The 27,390-nt window shown below is 35.6% G+C and overlaps 1 protein-coding gene across 4 annotated transcripts in view; it reads left to right on the top strand.

Annotated features, from left to right (window-relative positions):
• The window catches only part of LOC101913699 (palladin), a 193,360-nt gene that overhangs the window by 45,621 nt on the left and 120,349 nt on the right, over positions 1–27,390 (top strand). Inside the window, exons 1-6 of one of the 4 annotated variants that reach the window (XM_055795566.1) lie at positions 4,631–4,886; positions 7,697–7,797; positions 22,852–23,030; positions 25,335–25,401; positions 25,953–26,058; positions 27,252–27,326. In XM_055795566.1, coding sequence (XP_055651541.1) covers positions 25,394–25,401; positions 25,953–26,058; positions 27,252–27,326 — 189 coding nt within the window. In that variant the 5' untranslated portion in view covers positions 4,631–4,886; positions 7,697–7,797; positions 22,852–23,030; positions 25,335–25,393. Of the gene's footprint in view, positions 1–4,630; positions 4,887–7,696; positions 7,798–22,851; positions 23,031–25,334; positions 25,402–25,952; positions 26,059–27,251; positions 27,327–27,390 lie in introns of those variants that run through there. The other 3 variants (XM_055795565.1, XM_055795567.1, XM_055795564.1) reach the window with 3 other exon arrangements.

The raw sequence follows: 27,390 nt of genomic DNA on the forward strand, positions 1-27,390 counted from the left end.
TAGCCCTATTTCTTAAAAAATTCTTTAAAAAAAAAAAGATTTATCATTTCTTATGAAAGGAGAGTAAATTTCTTTAATAGCTTTCAAAGCATTCACATATTTTTCGTATGTATTTGTGACTCTTCAATTCTGACTGAGAATATCTGCACTATCCAGAAAGAAGTACTTGGGTTTTTGCTTTCTGACGGAATTTAATGGATAATCATGACCCATTTCCACACTCTAGGTTTGTATGTTCTCTCAACGTGAGAATGAATGTGAATTAAAACTGCAGATAAATAGATGCATCAGAGAAGGCATGAGATTCTCAGACTCGCTGGCAATTAAGAATAATTCCCATGAGCCACAGCCTCAAGCAGAATTTCCCCAGTGTATGAATCATATGGACAATGCATGAGTTAAACAAGTGGATAAGTTGAGTTTTAGAAATGTTTGGTTCCCCTTATCTCCACCCTACCATTATCCTAGTTCGTGCATCCCTTTAAGGTGTTTTTACATTTAATCGCTCAGCAATTTCACTGGAACCTATTTCAGGGCTGATGATTATATACTGTTCCTGAGATTACAATGGATTCAATGAACAAACAAAAGTAGATGATTTTTCAGCTCTTTGAACAAATACTTCAGCTATTTGGTTTGTTTGGGCTTGGGATGCCTGCATGTATCACCCCTAAAAGTAAACAAATTTTCATTGAAATCAAATGCAGCAACTGATTTGGAAAGTAATAGATACTAAAACGGTTCTTGGGCTTTTCGATCTTTGGGGGATTCCTGTTGGCATCTAAATGAGAGATGCATACTCTACAAGATTCCTACATTCTTCTCGTGCTCTGGGATATCATTCATGTGGTTTGACTGCTTTCAGGCTTAAGTGGAGATGAGGAGGATTTTTATTTGTGTAACTAAAAAATATGTATTTCTATCAGTTTATGTTATGATGCAGCTATAAAATATTTGGAAAACCAAACTTGTCTGAACACATACTGTCAGTATGATACAGATACTAATCTTGAGGTCATTCTGCTCGATGCTGCAGCTTGTAGGTACTGTTGATTTTAATAGCTATTGGGTTTGAAAAGCTTGTGATTTCTTTGAAACTTCAGTTTAGGTATATTAATTCTGACCTTGAGCTGTGTGGAAGACATCTCATAAATTAACTTATTCTGAGTTATCAGAACACATCCCTTCATATACACAGCTTATATGGCTATTTCTAATATCTCGTTCTTCTGCATCTTTACTGCTTATGTAAAAGTAAATTAACAATGTTTTTAAATAGAAACACTGGAGGCACCAAAGACAGAATTATGTTTATTCTTTTTTCTTTCAAATAAGAAAGTTCTCATGCAAGGAAAGCATTATGAAAATTTTAATTCCCTCTGATTTAGATTATATTTTCTGTAAAAGTTTATTCAAAATTATTGAAGAAGGAGGAAGTTCTATTTCTCTTAAATAAATACTAACTTACATTATTCCTCTAAGAGACAGAGAAGACTTTGGAACTGCACACGAAGTCTTACTTTCAAAATTGTCTAAATGTTCTTCAGGCCCTTTTCGAGAATGAAATGTTGACATTAAATAATTTCAGAACATGCAAATACTTCACACATCATCTTTACAGAGAAAAAGCTCCTCTATAAACCTATGCCACAGAAACACTTCTGCTTTTTAAAAGAACACAAGTCATTAGTGAAGAGGGCAAAGGAGATCAGGAAAGAGCATGCTGTGGGTCAGTAGTCACAGAAACCACGGAGAGGCTGTATGGATAGTAAAAGCAAAACCTTTACATGATCAAAGATACACTCAACATAGGTTTGAACAATTAAGGTATATAGATACTAAAAGGAAAATGGTTAAATTGGGAAAATACAAACTGTCTGACCTCGTGTTGTACCTTTTTGCATTTTTCACAAGTTTTGTGTCTTCTATTAGATTATAACCCTTGTCTTGCAAGTGCTCCCTGCTTTCAAACACTTTGTGACCTTTACGGCTGAATGCCAAATTTACATAGGCTATATTGGGAACACATTTGCGTGTACAGAATACAAGACACTGAAGTTGTTATAATGGCCCAATTTACTGAGCTTGTGTCTAGTAAGCTCCAAGAAGTGAGTAAAATTTAATTTTTGTTCTTAATAAATGGTTATTATTATATTATACTATTATTCTGGGGAGGAAAAAAAATGAAACATTGCTTCTTCATGCAAACAGTCCAGGAAAGTCTGCCATAACCTCTCTGAATGGGCCTTACCATATAGTGATACGAGAAAATCCTGCTTTGACTTTTGAGAAGCTAGTCAACTCTGACATTACTTTGAACTCTTTGATCTTTTAAATCTGTATTATTTTTCACAGATTATAACGTCTGATGCGTTTATCTAATGCTTCAGAAATTACTATAGCTGTCTTGTCTGACCAGCAACCAATTTATGATGGCTATATCTTACCAGTCAAAGTGTAATGAGAATGAACATTCAGGGAAAGAAAGTATAACATATATCTTTTCATTTCCTTCCTTACTTAACTGTAAATGAGAACAGTTGGAAAACAAACTGAATTCTGATAAGTATTCATCAGAATTTGAAACTTGCAGCTGATTTGCTTGGAGGCAGAAAATAAGACATGTTAACTTAAAGCAAATCAGCTGCAAATTAGCAAATATACAGTTGTCATAAGTTTCCAAAATGTGATAGGGTTACATTATATTTGAGTTAAATAACAACAATATTAGTGTAGTAATCATTTATGCAACTGAGACCCCTGAAAAATTCAATCTATTAGTTCATTAAGTACACAATAACAAATAATTCCAGGTATTTGTATGTGCCTCATGTCTTTGTCACCTATATAGACATCAGAGAATAACAAGAATGTTATATCTATGCTAGTAATGATTCGTTTGATGCATAAATGTTGTGGAATATCAGCTACTGAACTACTCAACCTTATTTTATCATATCTTTTGAATTTTTGGTTGTCTGGGTTTCAAATTTTCCTGAAAGCAGCATCACAGTTTTGGGTCTGTTTATGACAGCAGAGTTCAGACAGAGGAAAGCAGGTGACAGCTCCCCATTACTTTTTTTGTTTGCTTGCTCTTTTTGTGTTTATGTTGTAACTTTATACTTTTGCAGATTTTATATTCTTTCAGGCCTGTGCTGTTCCGTAATAGCAAAACAAATACAAATGTCTGGACTAAGACTAGGTTTTGGACTAACTTGTTTTGTCTGGAGATTCAGTTGCAAATGAAACTAAATGTGGGCTTATTGTTGTCTACTCAAAGTGTATGTTTTTTAAATTAGAACTGTAATTAGCCAATTCAGCAGATTCAGTGCAGCTGATATTCTAGATGGGATGAGGTGTGGACTAAAAGCCCTTAGGTACTCTTATCTGTTCTTGATCTTTTCTTTCGTGTGAAATTTGTCAGGTTAAATTTGGGCTGGTAAACCTCAAGACAGCAAAAGCAAAGCTCAGTAATGCTACCAAGGAGTAAAGTACCCACAGAAAAGTACATCACAGCAGGGCTCAGTGGACTTCCTGATACAGAACTTGGATTTACTGTAACTTTTATGGCCTTAAAATATATTGAAATTCAGTCTCTAGTGAATATGCAGGAAGGCAAACTTAAATCATCACAACTTCCTTTCATTCCAGATGGTTTCTATAGGTTTCTGAAATCTACCTTCAACATAGAATGTATTTGTAGTTTTAAAATATATCATAACAATTCTTTTTGCTGATAGCTTTGGAAAAACACTGTAATTTCTTTAATGTAATTGTAATGTAGGGAAGTGTATTATATAGGTTCTATAAAACCTAAGCTCCTATACAAAGCTCCATTAGTCTTACTAAATGATAAAAAAGGGTAGGTCCAGACAAAGTATTCTGATTATTCAGGAAGTCCTAATTTTTTGTTGTTGTTCTGAGGGGTTTTCTTGTTTGTGTTGTGTTGAGGGTGTTGATTTTCTTTTTAACAGAGAGTACTCTTCTGAATGTGGAATTTGTTTAAGAAAATTTCTGAAAAAAGAGGGTGAGATTTTTATATCCTATTTCTGCATTATATTGTAAACTTGCAACATTTGCTGTTTTAAAAATCAACTTTAAGCAGTATCTAGCAATACCTGGGGCTGGAATTTAAGAACTTCTGCAAAGGCAGCTGTGATGCTATTTTTTCTGACACAGTAAACTTCAATAGTACTTTCTGTTTTTTCTCTCCAGTTTGTGAACTAATGCACACAGTGTGAAACGCACTGTGGCTTCAGCATTATCAAGTAGATTGGTACTAAATCATGCGTTTCGTGACGTGTACTTCTAGAGCTCCTCAGTTACAGTTTAGTAGTGCAATCAAATGAGCTGCAAGTCACATTGGAATTTTTTCTCTACTTCTCTTGAGATCAGAATCTTAGGGTAGAGACACTCTCAGTACATGCGATAAGAGGAGAGAAGGAGGGGAGACGGATCGCTACATTACTTCCTTCATGCTATTTTTGGATATGACTAGCATTCCTCCCCTTACACACACCCTCTTTTTTCCCCAGCCCCCATCTCTTACATCCATTACAAGCTCATACAAACACTCTCACGTACTCTGAAGCAAAAGCAAGAGCAACAGTTGGACTGAAGCCAGAAGACTTAAACTCTGCTTCCTCATTGCCAGCAGGCTTTGTTCTTTGGAATCAGTCAGAACTAGGGAGAAGTCTTCATTGCCGATTGTGAGTGGTTGGAATTTGGCAGCTCAGCTGTCTTAATTTTTTCTGTGCTTTTCTGCAAACTAGGCTGAATTTAGAGCAGCAAAGATAAGAGCCGGGGATAGTCAAGAAATAAAGGATCCAGAGACCATCAGATATCAGCTTCTTTGTGGGGGGTGGGGGCCCAACTGTTCTGCAACGGTAAGTGGCAGCATTAAATGTGTATAAAGATGCAAGAAACAATAAGGTGTTTTAGCTGTTCTACTACAATAGAGGAGGGAGGAAAAGTATGTGAGTGAATATACAGTGTGTGCTCAGTTAGAGTGGTCTTGGAACACTGCCTAGCAGTAAAATGTTCCTCATTTCTCTGTTTCCAAAAAGCACTGTAAGAATGTATGTATTTTAGCAAAATTCCTAAGTACCTGTATAATTCTGGAAAGTTTTCCAAATGGCTTTATTATCAGGTTTTCTGCAAGTCTGTTTTGCTTTGAACCATGTGCAGTATAGAGTAAATTTAACAGTAGAGTAACCCATTTGTTTTAAGTGCAAGAGCAGAACCTGGGAAGTAAATACCTTCCATCACAGAGGATACAAATAGAACTAAAGTTCAGCAGGATGGAGGAGTGAAAAGGGATGAGATGCTTCCTAAGACTGTTTAGGTTATATGAACCCAAAATAAACTTTTTTTTAAATTATTGGCATTCATTCAGAGCACACACACCCCCTCCTCCCCTCCCCTGCATTAGGAGCTGAGTGAATCTGGTTTTAAAAGCAAACTAGGGCATGCAAGCTAATGTACAGTGGAAAAGAGTGTATGCTTGGATAAATGATTCTGAGATGACAGGAACTGCAAAAAGAAACTTAGTTTTTCAGTAAGCAAAATTATTTAGCTGTTCTTGCCTTATGAAAGTGTTAACTGCTGCCTTTTAAGTTTACTGGCAGAATGGATTGCTTTATTAACAAGGACCTTTTTTTTTTCCACCTTCCTGTCTTGTCCTTTCTAGGAAGAGTTTTGTAATGATTGTCACAGTGGCAGGTTAATCCAAATGCCTTGCTTTCAGAAATGCCATCTAGCTGTCAAAGGAAATTCACTCTAGGGACCCATTTGTTTTAAAGCTACTGATAAGCTTTTCTGTCAGCATGCTATTATGTCTTCCTACCAGCATGCTATTATGTCTTGCTACCTAGGTTATCTTAATAAAGTGATAAATAAGAAACCCTTGAAATCCAAAACTTCAAATGTTTAATAGATTTGACGAAGGGGGAAGGACCAGGTGAATGAATGTACTTATGTACTTTAAAACAAACAAAAAAACATTACTGGGGCAACAGACCTGAAAAGAGGAAAGCTTTCCTTTCCTTTCCCTTAACTCTGGCTTCATCATCTACTTCAAGCAGTTATTCCAGTATTTTGTGTTGAAAAGGTGAGCAGTCCCTTCACCCTAACCCCTTATTAACTGCTGATTATCAAGGATTTGTGAAGGTGACTCTAGTCCCATGAAAAATATGCTGAATGAGCAAATGGGTGATTGTGCGAAGTATAGGAGGCACAGTCAATTAGCTGTTCATTTGAGGCCTGTAAATCTGTTTTTTCTAATTCAAAAAATCATTACCAAAACTCCCATTCTGACTTTCACACTTCGTTTGGAAGAATACTCTGCTTGGTGTGGTAATTTGTAAAAATGACCTGCTAAATTCTGTTATTATGGCATGACTGCAAAGCAGGGCTCAACAGGAGTGTGCAGTATGTTAGGATGTTGAGGATGTTTACTACACATTTTGTTTGTCATGTACTAAGGCACTTCTTTCTATAGCAGTTACTAGCTCTATTTATGGCAAGTTATTCACTGAACTGGAATTGCACACTAGAACTAGCAAAGATTCTTTTTCAGAGCTAAAAATGGAACAGTGTTTTCCTGAGTCGGGCTCCCCCCTGCTGATGGCACCATGTCAGGTTGCCTCAGCAGCTGCTTTCAGTTTCACAATTTACATGGGTGCTATAATGACGTTTTTTCTCATTGATGTGGTGGAAAAATCTGACATCTTTATGCTGTTTTCCCTGCTTTGATATGTTAAAGCGTATTTTCTACTGACTGTGAGGTTTGGCAATGAGTGCTGAGCTCAGATGGGTCTGTACCAAAACCCCTGGATTCCAACATCCATGAAGTATGAGAAGGTTAATATAATAACTGGATCCAAGCGTCTTGGCTCTGGCCTATTCCTGTTTTAGATGCACATCGCTTTGGCCACATGTTTAAATTGTTTTTTGAGGTGATTAAGACTGAAAGAAATCTTGCAGGCTGCAGACTAGACTTTTAAAGAGGAAGTGGCATTTAAGAATCTTACAGTTAAAAAAAGCTTGCTCATTTGCTGCTTAAACTTGACTTTTAAGAGGCCCCAAGGAATTACATTCCTTTTCCTCTATTATAACTTCAGATGTAAGTAATATTTTGGAACTCTTTCTGAGATGTGCTGAGAAAGCTAAGGTGCTTTGTGCTTGTCATTCCTACTTGCTCAAGTGGAGCAGTGGAGAAAGCTACATCCAGGTAATACAAGTACCTCAAAGCGTTACTTTGATCCTAAGTGATCTGTCTGTAAGTTTTTAACAAAGTGCCTTATCCATACGCATCTATGCAAAAAATTGTGGTAGCCCATGGTAAAAAACACTGTAACTCAGTGTAAGGGGATGCACAGATTGTTACTGAAATCATAGTTATTCTGCTCTTTTAATTGATAAGCTTCTCCAAGTCTGGCTAGCTTAATGGATTCAATGGCTCTCTGTGAATGCAATTGCACATTTATCTGCCAGCTGCCTGTGGTATCTCTGCTTCAGCAAGGAAAGCTGTTCTTGTGCTGTGTTGGCTCATTGTGGTTTGTGGCACACAGAACTGATTTATTAGGCAGTAGTTGCATTTTTCCCTTTTTTCTTTGAATGATTGAACTGTGATGTCACTCTTTGTCTTGGCTTTAACCTTTTAAAGAATTTTTTGTTGTTGTTTTTTTTTCTGCAGACTATTCTCTTAACAACTAGGGAAGTGGGAAATATCCCAATGTTCATTGCAGAGCAACTCTGTCTACCCCAGCACATTCCAGGGCCACCGAATCATTTGTGGTGAGAGTGATTCAGATCTGGTTAAGATGATTTAAAAGAAAGGTTATGGGCATACTGCAGTTGTGCATTTAAGAAAATACAGAGAGTATTTTACTGCCTGATTGAGACCACATGGCTCCAACTTAGACTTTTTTTTAACATGGAAATTGTTGGCTGGATGTACTCAAACGATTTTTTTTTTTAATTGCCTAGAGGCTAAGAGTTGGGATCATAGCATTTAGTGGTAAGGTCAGGGTTAAAACAAACAGTTTTTAATGTTCTTTTGAATAAAAAGATAAATGGCTTCTTTGAATATTTTGCATAGAATACAAGCGTGCCTCTCTTAAATGAGAGCAAATGGATCTCAGGAATTCTTTTGGACATTACAAGGGAATTTGTGACCTGATTCGAGAGGGGGGAGAAGGAGATGAGGGAAGATTTCCCTGTCATAAATCACAGTAAATATGTTCCATTCCAAATACGTTATGGAAAGTATGAAAAGTAAAAAGGAAGGACAATGCCCTTTTTGATTGTATACAGTTTAATTACTTGCTCTCAAAGTTAGCATTTTGGGCTGCTCTTAAAAAGAGTGAAAAGTTTATATTATTAAACACTTTATTAAAATGTTGTAATTATCTAGAACAAAGTATATCCCTAATCTGAAGGATGAGATTGTAATAATCTATATCGTAGGTACTTTGTACTATGATATTCTTTTTATGCTTATTGTTTATTCTGAGATAGATACTTTTAATAAAACCTTGTTCTTCCCTCAGTACTCTCGTAGTTCTTTCTTCTCCATTATATCCTTTCTCCCATAAACTGATGCATAGCATTTGATATAAGGTTTTCACACAAATCTCCCTCAAATGTGAGTATTTTATTATGAATATATTTTATACAGATACTTCCTAAATGGGGAAAAAAAGTCCATGGAGTTTCAAATTTAGAAAACAGATCAAAATTTATAGCATTGAAAAATACTGTTTATTCTTGCCTCTGGTTGGAACATGAAGAAAATTACAACTGCAGTTCTGCATACATGGTAACTTCTCTAGAAATAATCTGTTAGTATTGTTTTACAGCAGCAATTGCAATAAACAACGGTTACAAGCTTTTTCCTATCTTTAAGTATTGGGTTAGTAAATTTAGCTGGCAGAAACTGGGAAAGAAAGCCAAAAGAGAATAATCAGTCATATAGTTGCGTACATCCTTTTGAACTAGTTTCTTGCTTAACATTACTTCTCTAATTTCCAAGACAGATGTGAACTTTGTTCTTCACTAAAAAAAGGATAAAAACTAAAAAAACCCCAACCTTTAACCAGGGTTCATGAATCATGGTTAGTTAATTTCTGCCTCACATAAACTACAATGTAAATGTTTAAAAGTTATTTGGAGATTTTTTGTAATTGTGAAGTGCACAGTGCAGATGGGAAAGCTATTAGTATTTCTGAATAACTGAGAACTAATCAGAAATCAAAATGTATACTACAGCACCTTAACTTTCCTGCCTCTGATAAGTTAAAGTGTTGTGTCAATGTACAGTTTTACTGTGTTAATGTAAATGAGATATGTAAATTATGTAGATATAACTGGAATTGGTATTATCCTAGACAGTCCTAACTGTAATGTGGATAAAACAGTACAGTTTTTCTACCAACCCCCCACCCCCCCCCCCAAAAAAAAGGAGGCACGATCTTTATGGTGCTCAGTATGTAAAGGCGTCTTGTGCCAGAAGTCTGACAAATTCCAGGGCCTCTCAGTGCTTTAAGGATTGAGTGAAGCAGAGGTGGTAAGATTCTGCTGCATAGTATAGGTGGGAATATCCCTGTGTTTTCATATAAAGACCAGAATATTCTGTTCTTTGAGACACCTCTAGGCCAGCTTTGATAGGTCCGCTGAGGGTATGCAGGTATTAATCTGTAACTAGATTGACATTTGTCATTCTTCCCAAATGTAATGACTATTTACATGGCTTTCCTGACCGTAATGCTGGAGCAACCTGCATTGCACTGCTCATATGTGAAATAGATCTCCTCTCTTTAGTTTTTCAAACAGCGGAAGAGGCATGATGGAAGAGGGCTGGAAATAAGGATCAAGGAATTCCAGGATTTACATGGGCCGCAGCAAGCCTATATAAATTCTAGTAATTGCAAAAAAGACACCTCAAAGCAGTCTTGGGCGTTGACCTTCAGCCTGCTGGATTCCTCTGGAACTTCTGATTTTTCCAATAAAACCAGCTTTTGGTACTGTTTCATATTTCAGTTTTCATAATGGTTGTGAAAAATACACATGGTATGCTTGAGGCATACAAATGCAATACAAATACTAAACTAGGGTGTATTGGTAGGTGGGAAGAATCTTGGAAGTGAATGTTAGGATCAAGCGGGCACTGGCCATAGCTATGCTGATAGTAACCAAAGCACAAAGCAAGGGTACATGCATGCTTTTGGATCATACCGTATTGACAGCTGACAACCATGGGTATAAGCTTGTCTGGTAAGGCTGAAACCAAAGTCTCAAGTGACAGTCAAGCTGTGTCTTGCAGCTAGTGAGAGAGTGTAAAGGTGCTTTAACTGATACCTGAACAGACAGCAGAAGTTAATCGATTAGGAAAAGGTGATGCCTAGTCCTCAGGTTTAGGTGGTGAATGTAATCCTGCTCTAAAGAGTCCTTGTGGGTTTTGAAATGCACAATAATGGAGCAGTTAACCCTAATGACAGGTATTTATTTGCATAAACCAAGTAAATAGGTCAGATTTTGCCTGTGCTATGTGATTTCTGTAAAGGGATGCTGTGCATAAGGATGCTGAGGAAATGGTGCCATACATTTTGCTGCCTTGGTAGAACTGAGGTTCTGAAGACAGACAATTTTCCTTCCCCACACTTTCCTTCCTTTTATCTGCTGTTTCAACTAGACCCTTTCACACAGTACACTCTAAATCTGTCCTATGACACCACAGATGCTATCTGGGAGTACAAAGTCTTGAACCTTACTTTAGCTCTTTTAATGGGTAGTTTCTTGCGATGTCTGTAATTGTACTTACCGCCAAGTTAGGATATAAGGAAATAGCATGCCAAAGAAAAGTAGTTACTTGTAAAGACGACAGCTGTTACATAGAGATCAAGCTGGTTTGTTGGGTTTTTTTCCTACCAGCAACTGTGAAAAAATGTGTTTGATAATTTTACATTAGGAATCAGAATAAGTATAATCATCATCGCTGATGTATTGTTTTGCTAGTTAATGTTGGAAATTAGTTCAGAAAGCTTCCAGTTTCAGTCCAGACCAGTAGGCTTAGAAACTATTTAACATGTTACAAAAGTGGGTTGGCAAGGTGTCTGAATTGTTCGCTGTATTGCAATGATTATACAGCTGACCTCAGATCTAGCTTTAATAATTTCCTCTCCTGAATTTCTATATAAATAGTTTTCTCAACATTTTCCAGTTGTCCTTATGTAAAGAAAGTGGTCAATGATGCTGAGTCGGAATAAACAAATTAAAAAATGCATGCAAGATAGCATGAATTAGCTGCATGGATGTAGCAGAATTCAGCCTATTTGGGAAAGACTTCATCCCTAAGTTAAGAACAACATTTGACAAAAAAAGTAACCGTTTAAAAATAGTACAAATTAGCTCCATTATTTCTAGGACTTGATTATTTAACTCCTTTTGGCTTCTGGTATGTCAAGCAAATGTGAAAGGAAAAATTCAAAAGTAATAAAACTTAAGAAAACACTATATGGGAAGATAAGTATGAAAATTGAACTTGAATGATCAGCATTTCTGCTTTTGCTCACTATTTCAGACATTACTAAAGAAAAACATTCAAAACTCAAAATTGTCAGGACCCCAGAACAGCAGAATAGTCTCTATTTACAAAATTCTGATTTTATTTATGAAAAAGAAAATGTTAGGAAATTGTTGGTTATAAAAAGCAAACAAACAAACAGGACCCAAAGAACCAGAGTTAAGTGGTTACTAGTGATTTTTTTTTTTTTTTTTTTTTTTTGGTAAAAAACAGAAGGTATGTGAATTTTTTTCTGAGATTTTGTATATACATTGTCAGGTACCTTACAGAAACACAGAAAAAACACATTTCATTTTCCTGATAGTCCTGAGGGCACTTGCATGAGGATTTTGTGTTAAGGTTTTTTCTGTGGACTAGAGTGATTGATTTACAATACTTCTTAGCTTCTTCCTCTTTTTAAGTATTATGGTTTTCAGAAGTATTATTGCTTCATCTGAAATGTGTGTTGCCAGCCATGAACTTGCCACTCACTCACTCACCACAATCTTATTAAATGCAGTCTGTCTTATGTACAGAATTTAAGCTGCATAAATGCTATGTTATCCTTACAACTCTCCAACTTCTTCTTTACTTTTAACTCTTTACAGTCCTTCTGGAAGATTATACCTGGCAGTTCTGTAAGAGGTTTCCCTCCCCATGTAAGAAATAATGACAGCATGCTAGTTCAAAATCTGTTTCTGGTCAAAGTATATAGTTATAATGGATAGCTAAGAGCAGCATTTAATTTCTAGACAATATGTATTCCATTTCAGCCAGAAAAGCTGTTATGTTAATCCTACGAGCCTCAATAGTTCTTTGGGTCTAAAAAATGTTTGGTTTTACATCTGATTATTAAATACTTGCTTTTTTAACCTGCTGTAACTGTCTTCACTGCTTTTAATTTCCTTTCTCTTCTTCCCTTCCATGATCATGTTAATTTCCTATCAAATACCGGAAGTGGTAACTTGATGTAAGCTTAGGTCTGCATAAGCCAAGTGATGGTATCTGCAATGTTAGTGAACAGTCATTTAGTGTGTGCACTAGAGACTTTGGTGCATAACTGCCCTCAGAGTTGATGGAAGGTGGTCACATAAAATCCTTCTGCAACATTAGGCAAACAGACCCCTAAGAATGAAGCTCCAGTATTTCATGGCCACACAGTGCTGTGTAGTAACTTAAATCAGTCTCTTAATTCCCAGCTACTAGCTTTTTAAAAGGTGAATAATAAACTTTTGGCTAACAATCCATCTGGTAACACAAAGTCAGAACCTGCTTTGATTCTTGAGACCTGCTCAGTGCATGGAAGATGGTCTTAGAGTTAAGACAGTGGAAACTGAGTTCAGAGCTGGCTCTTAACTTTCTTGGGTGACAGTGGGCAAAGTGCTTAACTTCAATTTCTCAATAATAAAACATATTTAATAATCTCATGTTCAATTATAGTTTCAGTGCTCGAAGTCCTATTCATTGAGCTTTTCTTCAGAGAAACATTTTTATTCAGCTACCTTATATATGAAAACATTTATTGTGCAATTGCCGATATTCACTGTAGATGAGTGGAAACTGTTGTTCTGAACCATTAGATCCTGTCTAGACTGTCGTTACCAGGTGGCTCAATGCCTATATTCAGTAAGATGTGCCATGTGCTAGACACTCTGGAAAATTGTGGTGAATGTTCTTACTGAAAATACACATGAGGGCTTGCCTAACCTAACAGAATGGGAAAAAATGGATGAGGGGAAGGAAAGGTGGAATAAAATGAGGGAGACATAACTACGCTTCTCTAGTTGGCTCTTCCAGCACACTGAAGCTGAGAACGGTCCATATGAAACCAGGAATGTTATCTCTAATACCATATGTATGTTTTTTCTGAAGCACTAAACTCCAACTGTGGTCTCATATGCTTCCCCTGCTACTGACTCTTAGTACAGAGCTGGCTGCATTTGGAGACTACTTTTTCAAATGTATGGGTTATCTTTCTGTAACTTCATTTAAACAAGTATTTAGGGATGTTCAATAGAAAATAAAATAGGCAGAGTTTTCTGGATTATCTTTGGAATCCAATTTTATGAATTTGTATGTATGTATTTGCATGTGTGGCAAAGGGTTCCTTTAGCCACAGGGTGAAAAATATGGAACAACATCTCTACTTTGGAAAGCTAATATTCTGATTTTTTGGGGAAGAGATTATAATCTTTGCATGAAACAAAACGGCAAATCAATCAGTTTCTGCTGGCACAAGTACAGACACGAGCAGAAGGGATCTGCTTGACTTGCTGACAAATGAATTAGTGGAACAATCTGAAATACAGGTAACGTCTACCACACTTTGTCTTCGGGGTAGGATGTTCCAGGCCCAAGAAGGAAGTTGTACAAAACCAGTCAATTTAATTACCTGTCAGAAAGGAAGAAATTATTGCTCAGTGTCTAGCATTTCATGCCCTAAAACTATGGGGGCTCCTATGTAGTAGCTAGTTAAATGCAAAAAGTGTGTGTTTCAGGTGCTGGGTTTTTTCTTGTGTTCATTGCTTAATTCTGTATAGAGTGTTTTAGTTCTGTGATAATCCTCTGAGAGTGCATATATATACACACCCACACACATATATGTAAACTGAATTACTTTAAAAAATAAATGAAAGCATCTACAATAATATTAGGGATAGAATTGCAGAGTCAGCTATTAAATTTTTATGACTGTGCTTCCTCATTCTTCACATTTCTAAACTGTTCTGTCTTTGTACTTTGATACATGGAAGCAGCTTCCATGTTTATTGGCATTGGAGGCAAGCTATTGCCTATATTGCACTGGAGATTGAAACATACAAGATAGTTCAGAAGAAAAAAAAAATGTTTCCAGCCAAACATGAAACCTAAAAAGAGAAAATGAAAGAGTTACATGGAATGCTAAAGGAATGCAACGAATGTACATTAGCTGTATGTACTATGCCTGTTTGAATTTGAATTTGTACTTCACTTTATTCTTCCTATCACTTACTGCTCATAGCACCTACCATTTTAGCGTTAAGTCTTCTGAAATACACATAAATATACTACAAATGTATGAACATTCATTTCCTAAATCTACTGTCCTGCTTCTTGGCTTTTGTTTTGTTTTTTATTAACCCATTATGCAGAGTTGAATTTGTAGATACGTCAGAAGGACAAAGAATTTTCCTTTTTAATGTATTGTAAATAATTGTGCAAATTTCAGACCAGATTATGATCCATTAGTATTCACAGGGTTTACTTTGTAATTTTTTCTTTTTTTTTTCTTTTTTTCCTTTTTTTTTCTTTTTTTTTAAACTCTGAAACCCAGAGAGTTTACAAATGGTTTTATTACTGTATTCATGAAACAACCATTTTCCAAACCTAGGTGGTGTAATTTGAGAGCTAATAACAAGTGGAAATTTGCAATTATTAAATTATTTTGCCATATCTCATATTTAATGATACTGAAAAAACCCTACATTTATCTATATAAAATACATGTTTAAAAATATAGAAATAACTTGGGTTATTGCAGCTTGCTGCTATTTCCAATTCAATCTTTTTTATCCCCCTTATATTTACAGGCTTTTATAATTAAATTTTGGGGTCTTACATCTGAGGAAAATAATACTAAGTGAAGGGACAAGATTTTTCAATCTTGACCTTTAACAGCTTAGCCTCCTGAAGTTGAGGGCAGTTTGTTGTGAGGTAGTATTGGTTTTGTTCTGAAGGAAATTTGTTTCAATTCCAACACATAACAGGAGCTTGAAAAAATGACGTATTGTCAAGTGCAGCCATCCAAGGTGCTGAGTGATTGCTTTCATTATTGAAATACACAACTGTAGTAGTAGTAGAGCAAAGAATTCTTTTGGCTCTTCAGTTGTGCCATAAGGTGCCTACTCTGACTTTTGAGGAGAGTAGTAGTTTCCCCTTTGATTATTATTCCAATTTATCCTTCTTCAGTCTGGCTAACCTGTGAGGTGGCAGAGTTGTTTCTTAGGCACCCACAAAGAAGCTCTAGCCATCTTTGCACAGACTGCATGTCATCTCAAAAGCCACTTCAGGAGATATATCATTTCAGAGGTATGGCTGAGTTGTAAGTGGTGGTAGTACCCATTTGTGTGCTAGGAACTCAAGCTTAGTCAATCAGAAGATGATTTAAAATATCCTGCTATAGACCCAAGGATGTCAGGTACAAAGTAATGCTCCATAAAATAGCAAAGTGTGAAGAAACTGACAAGAAGAGATTGTGTAGGGAAATTGTTACATTAAATGTTGTTAATCACTTGTTCTGCAATAAGATTTCTGAATTTTCTGCACAAATGGCTGCTATTAAGAATCTCGTTAAATTAACCTGCAGTTATCTAATGGGTCCAAGAGCTTTAAAAAATGTCTTACAGATAAAAGTATGGAAACCTGAGTATCTTAAATTGCATATAAATTATTCTTTGGTTTTTATTCATGCTTTTCATTTACATATTTGAATATGGACACATAATTTGTAAATTTATAGATGCCCAAAATCAGTGCTTATAGAATTTACTCAATGACATGAGAAGACATTGTTACATTTAAGTAACAAGCTGGATATGTGGCAAATAATCAACATGCTTGTTTTAAAAGGTGGTTTGCAGTTTGCACTACATAATTGGTCCTTAAATTGCACAGTATTTTCTCTTTCTTGATCCAATGATTACCCAAATATAGAATAAACTGATTTATCTGTCCGCACCTATTTGTCAGTTGAATTGCTGCATCTGAAAGTGTCCCATTTATGGCACAGGCTTGTGCCCTAAAAAGGAAGAGAGAATTCTGTGTAAGGTTTCTGAAACTGTGAAATCTATGGCTTACACCTACACCTGGTCTTCAGGAAATATGCAGTTAGGATCGAGAGTAATCATACAGTACTTTGTGTTGTAGTGATAGACAAAAATAAGGAAAATAAATAAATCTTTCAGGGCAAAGATAAATCAAAATAGGATATGAGGTAGGATTAAAACTTTGGACTTCAGAAATGGAAAATAAGTTATTCAGCATATAGTTCAGCATTCTGTTATTTCATATATGAAGGCTGACTGTAACATAAGCAATAGTTTTTTAGAATCAATTTCTTTATGAGCATAAGACACTTGTTCATTCTGGTTAGAGAAGAAAATATACAGATTTTTGCTTTAATACTGACTGCTTCTTTGGCCAGTTAAAGAAATACGATCTCCTTGCTGTTCTTACTGAATAAATATAGCTGCACAGATGTCTTTGTTCTGCATGATGAAACAGGAATACCTGAAATGTGGTATCTCATTTAGATACCACTGGATGCATTTGTGAAACATCATTTGCCCCAACACCACAGTACTGTCAACAAGAGTCACTTTCCTGGTTTCTCTGCCATATGGCATAAATGTACCTATGTGGCTTTGAAGCCAGTTCAACAAGAAAGTTGCTAGATGCTTTTCATTATTCTTCTATTAAATATTTAGTTATCTTCTTTATAATCAGAGTTCGAAAAAAAATAGTGAACATAGCCAGTTTTTTAAAAAGTTGCTCCTGTAGGGAGTAGCAAATAGTGAACATTACCTTATCCTCCTACACAGCCTGTTATGTCAGAGAAGTTTATTACTCACAAATAAACAGCTTTGGACTACATATCCAAATAAGTCATACAGCAGGTACTTCTTTTCTATATGATATATTATACCTGGTTTCTATAAAGAAAAAATTAGCATTAAATATCTTCATTGTAGGCATGGAATGTAATTCACTTTTCATCTTTCAGTCTCACCACTTTTTCCTTTGCATCCAGATATTTTATTCATCACATCATGTATATCTTCTAAACTTTTATAAGAATGCAGGATAAACAGAGACATGCAATTTATAAAAAAGAATTTTTACTAAATTAGAATGGTTTTCTTTTATTAACTCATTCTTGCTATAATTTCCGATAATACATAGTCAAATTATGATAAATGTAAAAAAAAAAAAAATCAATTTATTTATTTTAATTACTTCTTATGCTTCTCCCACATGAAGGCCACATGACTCTCAAAAAAAAAAATCTAAACAGAGCTGCAGAACTGTAAGCAAAAAAAACCCCGAAACAAAACCAAACAAAACCCCCCAACTATTTGTGTTTCAGGACAAATTTATTTGAAGTATGTATGTTGTTACTGGTAACTCTGTTATGAACTGCCTATACAAATAATGAAATTGTATGTTGCACAAAAATGGAGCAGTGTGCAAAGAACATAAGCATCTGAATAATCTGATTCATGCAGCGTATTCTAGATCTTATATGGCAAAGTTAATTTTTTAAAAATCAAGTCAAATTCTTTAAGTAGTAATGTTTTACAGTGTGGAAGTGTTGGACTGCTTAACTTAAATGCAGAAAAAACAAAATGGAAGTTGCACAATATTGTGATGGAAATGCTGACTCTGCCAGTATAGGAATGTCAGAGTATTTCATTTTAACTTTTCTTGCTGGACATACTTAACACCACTAAGGATAAGATTACTTTTTAATTTGCAACTTATCTCTCTGCACTTTTTGTAGCGGTCAGAGTTCCCTATTATAATTCTTCCCTAAGGCTGTATCTTAGAGTTTCACTTCAGCTGCCATTTTAAATTAACTTTTAAGAGTGTGCTGAAAGGAAAACCTTTCTATTCCTCAGTGACTCTCAAAAAACACAAGTTCCAGCAGGATTATGCATTAGAGAGAACCTTGAACTGTTTTTCTTAAGGCCCTGGTGCTTACTCAGTCAGTGTACTGTTCAACTCTGTTTATATTTTGTTCACAGTCATTAAAATCCCAGGCACACGTGCTCATATGTATTTCCATGCGCGGAGGGTTATGAGGACATAAAGAAGAATGAACAAGAAAGACATATTGTGTGAATTCCTACTTGATGTCAGTGTGCATGGACTGCTGCTCACCTGGCATCTGACTGTCCTTTTTTGTTTGCTGTTTTACCATCATACAATAATGTAGCCAGTGGAAGAGCAAAGTATGGTTTGAAGTGTGAAAAGCGAGGATCTTAATCATTGTTCCCCTGCTACCAAAATACCTCTGGTTCGCTTTCTTGGAGTATTGACTTTCCAGTCTAGTGATTGTGTTTCAGTGCCTGCATTAAATACTTAATTGCTATCATTTTAACATACAAGAGATATAATGCAGGTGAAAAACTAAGCACAGCTGGAGAAAAGGAAAGGCAAAGAGTGGTACAGTGGAAATACAGTCAGGAAGATAAATTGAGAGAAGAGAATGAAGAAGAAGGTAGAAGAGAACAGAGAAATTCAATGTAATTTGAAATGTGGCAAGATACATAATGACTAATAAAAATAATTCCAGTTACATAAAATGTATATTCCTTTTATTGGCTTTTTTGTTTGCCAGCCTTTGTCTAACATCTTACGGTAGTTTCTGTTCTCTTTCAAGGGGATCTTTCCCTATAAATTTGCACGAATGCTAGCGTGGCCTGCAGGAATGCACCTAGGATGCAAGCTTGAGTTCTTATTCTGTAGACTGATATGTATACACATATGGAAACGTTTTTGTTGGTCTTTCTGCCTGTTTGGTTTCTATCTGGACGACTTATACAATATTGAGGACCTACAACAAAGGGATAGGGAAATGAGTAGGTACTTTTTGTACTTAATATCCAGAACCTGTGAAATACATGTCTTTTTAAACCGATGGTCTTTCTACAGGAAATTCTCTTTTTCACAAAGCATCTGCAATGAGTCCACTGCACTTTCAGTGTTTCTTGGTTTTGGTTTGGTTTGGGGTATTTTGGCTCTCCAAAAGCGTTATTGTTTTCTCACAGCTAGATAATAATCCTCTAACCCAAGAGGATCAGTAGGTTGGAATAGACTGGACATGAGTTAATGCTGCCCTAGTTAGCATAAAGATGGAATTTCCTTGCAAGACTTGCTTTATGGCTGTTTTTCTGTGTCTAGCCATGAGTCCTCCTGGTTTCTTTGGCTAAGTTTCCCTTTGATAGTGATTTGTTGCTTGCTTTGGTGATCCCTCTGCAGAGAGAATGCTGTAAAGATCTGTCTTTGAGTCTTTTTCAGTCCTTAGGAGCAGAAAATCCTCTTACCATGACTATTCCAAGTGTGATGGCATTAAGGCTGATGGGGCCTGTAGATAGCAGTTTTGTGCTCTATAATAGCCCATACTATATAAAAGATGGAAAACTAAAATTCACTGTGTGTTTGGGCAAAAATTACTTCATTTATTTTTGTTAGCTGACCCTTTTTTTTAATTCACAAACTCTCTTGAACTGAACTGGCAATTAGCAAGTCAAGTATTTCAGTTGAGTATTTTCTCATTCACTTAATTTTGATGTAATCTCCAAGAGAGATTCATGTTAATTAATCCTCTCTTTTTATTAACATGTAGATGGAAAAGGAAAAAAAAAACAATTAGAAAAGGAAAGAATATAACTAAGCCTTTTCCAGTGTTTTTCATTTCAAATAACTCTGCTTTTGCCCATTGTGAAGGTGAATCCTTCTTTTCACAATAAACAGTGCAGTCCCACACCAGGCTAGTTTCACATTCATCTAACATCACCTTAATGATGACTGAGGTAATTTTGTATTGAATTGCTTATTTATGTGGTTTTTTTCTGTGGCACACAGTGTCTGATGTAGCAGGTCAGAACTCATTTTCAGTGGTATGTCGCTGATGTGATGCAATGAGTCTCAGTCCCAACCAGTGTTGAGGAATAGCTCCCACTGCTTGAGGCTGTGTCTATGCACGAATCAAGGGACAGTGTAGAACTTGTCCTCCTAAGAAAAAAAAAATGCTTATTAAATGTCATCTGACAAAAAATTATAAATGGATTATTAATTTTAGATTCATATGCCTATCACAATTTCTTAAACGCTTTGTGAGCATCGGATTTGGGAGATGATAGAAATCCATACAATTTGCATGAAACTAAAACAGGATCTATCTGAGAAAATAGTTAGGTTTGGAGGAGAGGTTTTCCTTTGCAGGATGTTTCTGGAAGGGAAAGTAGAGCTAATGGTTAGATAGAGCCTCATATTACAGGCTCTTGTCTGTGATTTTCTAGAAATTGAATGAACCTCTCTCTTGTGCATATCATTTAATGTGACTTAGGAAAGGCTGCACAGAGGTTAGGACTCTGAAGGTCTAATAAGGAGAAATAGTAGCAGAGGTCCTCACACCAGGAGAAGGGAGAACTTGCGACGAGAGGAAAGGAGGGGAAGAGGGGGAAGAGAAATGTTAATTTTGGCAGTTGAGCTGACAGAATGGATTTGTCTCCAAGCCCAATAGTTGTAAAAGTAGGCCAAAGGGGTCTACTGAGTAAACAAATGGAAGTTTGTTAGTTCCTTCCAGAAATTATACTTTCTGTGCACGCTGTCTGGGCACAACAGAAGACAGAAAAAGAACTTGTTAGTCTTTTAATTACAGAAGACAATTACATATGGTTTTAATGCCACTATCAATTTTTTTTCACCTTCAGGGATAAAAGATCTATTGTTCATAAACACAGAAGGCTTGCCCACAGTTCTGGGTGTTATTAAGGAGAATTCCCTTAAGTGTAAATCTGTTAGGTTTCTTAAGTCTGCATTCTGAAATAAGCATGGAATTTCAATTTTTAAAATCTAATATTTTCAGAAGAAAGCTTTGAAACCTACTTTTTATTTCTATTAATATGTAGTTTGCTAATTAAAAAAGAGCAATAAAAGTGAGGGGGTTCATTTCTAAAGACTCCTCATTGGTTTTTACTTTGTAGTATCTGTCATCCTGTAACGTTGCATGATTTTCCTAAATAAGTAGGGGAGGTTCTGTAATTCCTTGGGGTTATTTTGTTTTTAGGCAGCAGGGGAAAGCCATCTGATAAGGAGGGAAAAATTTTAATTCCGAAGTATTACTGGAATGTAATTGCAAAAATTCTCTCATTAACACGTGCAAACTAAAGGAAAAATATGATTTTCTTTTTTGTGGCAGATTTTCAGTCTTCTAAATTATTTTTTAAAATACCATCATCTTTGCATTTGAATTGACTCTTCATAAACTTATGTGGTTATATTTATTTGTTTTTTTTTCAAAAAGTCCTTACTACAGTAGAAAACACAGAGTGCATGGGGGGAAGAGAATGAAAGATCACTTTTGAAGCTTCCTGTAAAGAATTACTTATTTTTCTATCCTCACCACAGCAAGATTTGAATTTTGGGGTGGCAGAGGAAGAAGAGGGAAAGGAGGGTAGAGAGAGAACATGGAAAAGCACAGATTAGGATTTGAAGGAAGAGTGGTAAAGATCAGAGTGAATTTGTAGGACTGGATTGAGAATAACAAATTTAGAAAGACTTGGTTGAGAATGGAAGAAAGGCTGTTGCCTAATGGTTTTCCCTGAGTGACTCACCAATCCACCACTCCTTGCAAAAATGCATATCAGCTGGTATAAAAAAAAAGAATTCTACTACTCATACTTTCTGCACTGCTAGAAATATGGATAAAGCAGAGAGCAGCCTATGAGAATAGGGCTAGCTGATATAAGGGAATCAAACAGAAAAAGATGGGACCTGGTACCTTCATGGCAGCAATGTGGACTGAGAACATGGACTAGCTCTTCAGGCAGCCTGCACTGGAAGATGCTTGACCGACCTGACGTAAACAAAATAGGCTGTGCTTTTACCTAGTAATAAGTCACCCAAGCTAGGTGTCTGTTTTGCGTGTACTGAAACCCAGTGCTCTTGTTGGGGCATACGTCTTTGTATTATATGTATTGTAATGTATTATATCCATACATAAAAATCCAGGGCTAGAAAACCAGTTTATGTTCCTGATCTGAGGCAAGAGTAAACCTATTTAAAGTTTTGCAATATGGAGGAACCTGTACCGTGGAATTATATTAGGTTGACTGGGCATGATGGACAAAAGTCAAACATCCTCTGTGGAGAACTGGTGATTATTAGGAAGAAGGGGATAGCAAGTTAAATGGAAATGGATTAGGCTGTGGTCAAAGCAAGCCAGTACATATGATATGCTGAAAGCATTAATTCTATCAAAACAGGACAGGAAATTGTTTTAAATTGTAGGTGTGTACAATTTTCTTAGCATTCAGAAATGTCTCACTACCTTTTAAGTAAAGTTTATGCCAGCAAGTGATTTCTTTGTGAATGTCATTAAACACTTCAAAGCATTATGTGCTGATTTCAGTAGCAATTTAGATTTTTGCAGAAGGGTGTAATGTCTTCTTGTGTGTGATGAGCCTGAACCAATCCTTTATGTTCTTTTTTTCTTTGTCTTTCTAAATGTGTGTGGACTGCAGATGGTTCTGTGAAGGAAAAGAACTCCAGAATTCCCCTGACATTCAGATCCGTTCTGCAAGTGGAGGACTTCATTCACTAATTATAGCAGAAGCCTTTGAAGACGATACTGGACGCTATACTTGTCTGGCTTCAAATTCCATTGGTTCAGATAGTACATCAGCTGAAATATTCATCGAAGGTAAGAGGTGAAATAATAAAATACTTGATGCATACAGGAAAGGATAACTAAGCTGAAGTTTACTTTTGGTTCTGTATGTTAAGGTTACATTTGCTTTGGTGGTACTTTTACAGTGTTCCTCTGCTTCCCTTTAATGCAACACATTTTGAACAACACATGATACTCATTCAGGTATTTCAAGGAATGTCCCAGGAATCAGTGGGTAAAGTGCTATTTACTTAGGGTACAAGTAAGGTAAAGAATGGAAAAGGAGAAATAAGCAGAGCTTTTGGCATATGGCTAGATTTTAAGTAGTACCCTCTGTAAATCAAAGATTTGACTGGTGATACCAATAATGATTTTCATGATAGCAGTAATCCCTGTCTCAGTTCTGAACTTGCTCCCAGTGCAAGTAAGTGTGGCTGCCCCAGATGAATCTTCTTCAGTCATGTGTAAGCATGTTATAATTCTTCATATTTCGTACACTGGCTTTAAGTCAGGTTAAAAGTCAGTAATACTGCTTTTGTCCAAAATCAACTGGTAGTAATTTTAAAAATATTTGACTTCAAAATTAATCATAATTCCAGTATTATTTTATCTGAGGAAGGTTAATAACTTGACCATGAACAAAATTATTAAATTATTTTTTTAGTGGAGGACTGTATTTTAGGCATGATTATATTAATCACATACTGATTTTTATTTTTATTCATGCATCTTTCAAAGATTTTGGTAATATGTATTCTTTTACCAGCTTTGTAACTCATTAAAATTCATTTAAAAGGTTACCTGAAAGCATAAAACAAATTAAGATAACAAATACTCATAACAAATCTTAAAAATAAAATACCAAAATGATTAAATAGCTTTTGATTAACAAAGCAATAAACTTTTTTGCTATAAATTAGCTAAATCATGACAGATGTGCATTTATAAGGTTTCTTCCATTATGTTTTTTATTCTCAGAATTTTTTTATCCCACATTGGGATCAAGACTTTTCTGAATCTTATGGATTCTAGTAAGACTTGTTTACAGAAGTAAGCATATTTCAGAAATACTCAGGTATAGTACAAATATATAATATTGTGTGAAGTTGTAACAGAAGCAACACTAAAAAAGAAACATCTAGGTAGAGAGATACAGCAAACAAAACAATTCCTCTTTTGAGACCTGGCAAAGTCTTGCTATATGGAAGTGCTATGTTGAAGTTTTACAATATGTAACTTTGAAAGATAGAGAAACGTACAAGTTGTTAGGCTCATCCCCTATGATCTTTAAGGAAACCAGATTGTTACACAGGCATTGCTTTGTACATTAATAGTCTTTGTACATTAATAGTCTTGATGACAATGATGCCTCATGCTTTCTTCTGTGCAGCAGGCCCTGCTACACAAGACCTGGTTATCCTTTGCTTATGGGAAATACTTTCATGTAGACCCACTTTGCTGTCTTGACATTGCTTCTCCCTTCTTACCTTTTCTGTGCTACTTGTTGCTTTGATTTTTATATTCTAAACTTTGTAAATAAATAGGGTACTTGAGTGCCTCAGTCCAATTTTTGTTTCATTAGAATCAGTCTATGCTATACTATGCATATTGATTATGAATTGCTTATGATTTGTATTACGGATACAGCTATCCATATGGATGCACAAATCCTTTGAGGAGTAAGAGGAGTAATACGTACTGCACAAATGTCTAGGATAAATGTGTGAAGTACCAGTTGTTAGGAAAAATAAAGACAAATAAATGCTTTCATTTTTTTTTCTTTAAGTGAGTTCAGGGTATTGCCAAACTCATACATTCTATCAAGACTTCCACTGGCAAGAAATACCAGTATATAAATGTTATATATAGGTTAATGTAAATACTCTGAGCTGTGCAGATTGTGGGTAGCAAGTTTAGTCTGAAAATGTCTTGCATACTGAGTTGCTCACCCTTAAGGCTGAAGATTTGTTATCTGTGTATAAGCTATATGTTTGGTTAAGCTTTGAGTTTTAACTTTCAAGAAAATAAAATTATACATTTCCAGTAGAGTAGTAGTCAGCATTTTTTTTTAACCATATTTACTTCAATATGAAGGAAGACAGCTGAGAGCATAGGGAAAAGAGATGGCAATTAAATTGTCATGGTTATGATTTCTGTAACTGGCTAAAGTACATAGCTAGAATCTTAACCAGATAAGAAAAACTGCCATAGTTTATTACAGAGAATTCTCAACTCTTGAAGTGAAATGCAAAAGTAGTGTAGTTTTTTCTTTGGAGTTTAAACATTAAATAAATCAGTAAAAGGATATAAGATTATTAAAAATACTTTCTTTTCCAGGTGCCAGTTCCACAGATTCAGAGAGTGAAAGTTTAATTTTCAAATCAAAATCTGGAGCTATGCCACAGTAAGTGTGCAAAGTAGAACCAATGCTGTGCAAATGTTCTTAATAAGGAGCACTGGAAAACCTATGGTAGTTTTAGATCTGAATAAGCATCTGGGATATATTTCTGTATGTCTTGTCTGTTCTCCTTCTCTCACATGATACAAATGTGTAGTATTATAGCTGTAGATTGTATTAATGTGCTTGTGCTGTCAGAGAAGTCTGGCCTTAGCCTGACAACTCTTCTGTTGATACCAGCTTCTCATTTTCAGGAGTAACTTTAAGTTAACCAAGCCTCCATTTGTGAACATGCAGCCCTGTGCCTCCAGAAAAACAGATAGAGGCCTACGATTAAAGACACAAAAAGCATTTTAGTTTGTATCTTAAATCAGTACTTTTTATTGGGTGTGAAAGTGTAAATTAGCCTAAGATTGTGTTCTGCTCAGGCTTCCTCCAGTGTTGATCTTTTCAGCTGATAAGGACATATTTAAAGATGTAGAAAACACAAGGTAGCTTATGGATAATAAGCTAACGTAAAGACCTTATAAAGTGCTTGCTGTTTTCTTTTCTTACAGGGCCCAAAAGAAAACCACCTCTGTTTCCTTGACAATAGGATCTTCTGCACCACAGTCTGGAGTCACCACAGCTGTAATTCAACCTATCTCTGTGCCCAGTCAGCAGGTATTTTTAGACACCAATTTTTAAATTAGTAAAAGTATTTTAATTTTTTTCAAAAATTGTAAGTCCTGAAAAACTCCTTGTTTTGAGCAGGGGTCCTCAAACTTTTAAACAGGGGGCCAGCGTGTGGATGAAGTGGCAGGCAGTCATCTGCAGCTGCTTGGTTTCCCCCCCCAACCCCTGGCAGGGGGCGGGGCGGGGGGCTTCTGTAAATACCGGGGGCCGGATTGAGGACCCTGGGGGGCCGTATCCAGCCCGCGGGCCGTAGTTTGAGGACCCCTGGTTTTAAGGAATTATACTATTGAAGTATAAACTTAAGTTATCATTAGATATATATAATAAATGTTATATAAATATATATATTAAAATTAAGTTATAAGATAATGATAATTTTTAAAATTTAAGTATATATCTAGTGAATGGGGCATAAAAGTAAATATACACACGGATTCTTACACAATGTGTATCAACACAGCATGTGATCAGCTGACATATCTGTGATGATGAAAATTACAGAGTATATCACTTAATAGTGACTTCTTCCAATTCCGAAAGACTGTAATACAAATGAATGCCTACAATATTTTTTATCAAAAGTTTTAAATTTTGTTATTAAATTAAATATTGAAGTGATTTTTCTGGCCCTTTTAGAGAAAATTAAGTTTTACTATCTAGAAGTTAAATGTAGAAAATCAATGTTCATTAGTTTATACTAAGTTTTAATGCCACTGTGGCTTACTTTGTATATGAATTATAAAATATAAATAAAATAAAAATCTCTGCTAGACTGTACATGGTAAATTCTCTTCTATTTCTTTGGCTAACCTTGGTAAGCTTTTAGGTACCTGAATTTATTTCTTACTACATCAGCCAAGGGATGTAGTAACAGGAGAGGCAAAAATGCTTCAATGCAAAGAGCTTCCTTGAATGATGTTAACAGGAGTCAAACTCTCAAAATACTTCAAGGCAAAGACAGTTGGATATAAAATTTTCATGGGAAGTACAGAAGCCTTTAAAGTTTGCATTTTGATTTCAGAAGTATAACAGATGTGAAATAGTGATGCCACTCAAGAAGCATGTAAGAACAAGAACACCATAATAAGACTGTACATTTAAGAGTTTGCATTATCATATATATATATATTATTGAAACTAATAGACTTTCCATTTTATAGCATTGTTGCGTTGCTTTGCAGGTTCAAAGCCCTACTTCGTATCTGCACCGTCTGGATGGACCCAAGCCTATCTATTCTGCACCCATTTTTACAAAGGTAAGTTTTATTCATTATGACTTCTACATCATACTCCTATAGTCCGGAAGGAAATATCAAAATG

The sequence above is a fragment of the Falco peregrinus genome, chromosome 2 (assembly GCF_023634155.1).
Source record: "Falco peregrinus isolate bFalPer1 chromosome 2, bFalPer1.pri, whole genome shotgun sequence".
NCBI lineage: Eukaryota > Metazoa > Chordata > Aves > Falconiformes > Falconidae > Falco > Falco peregrinus.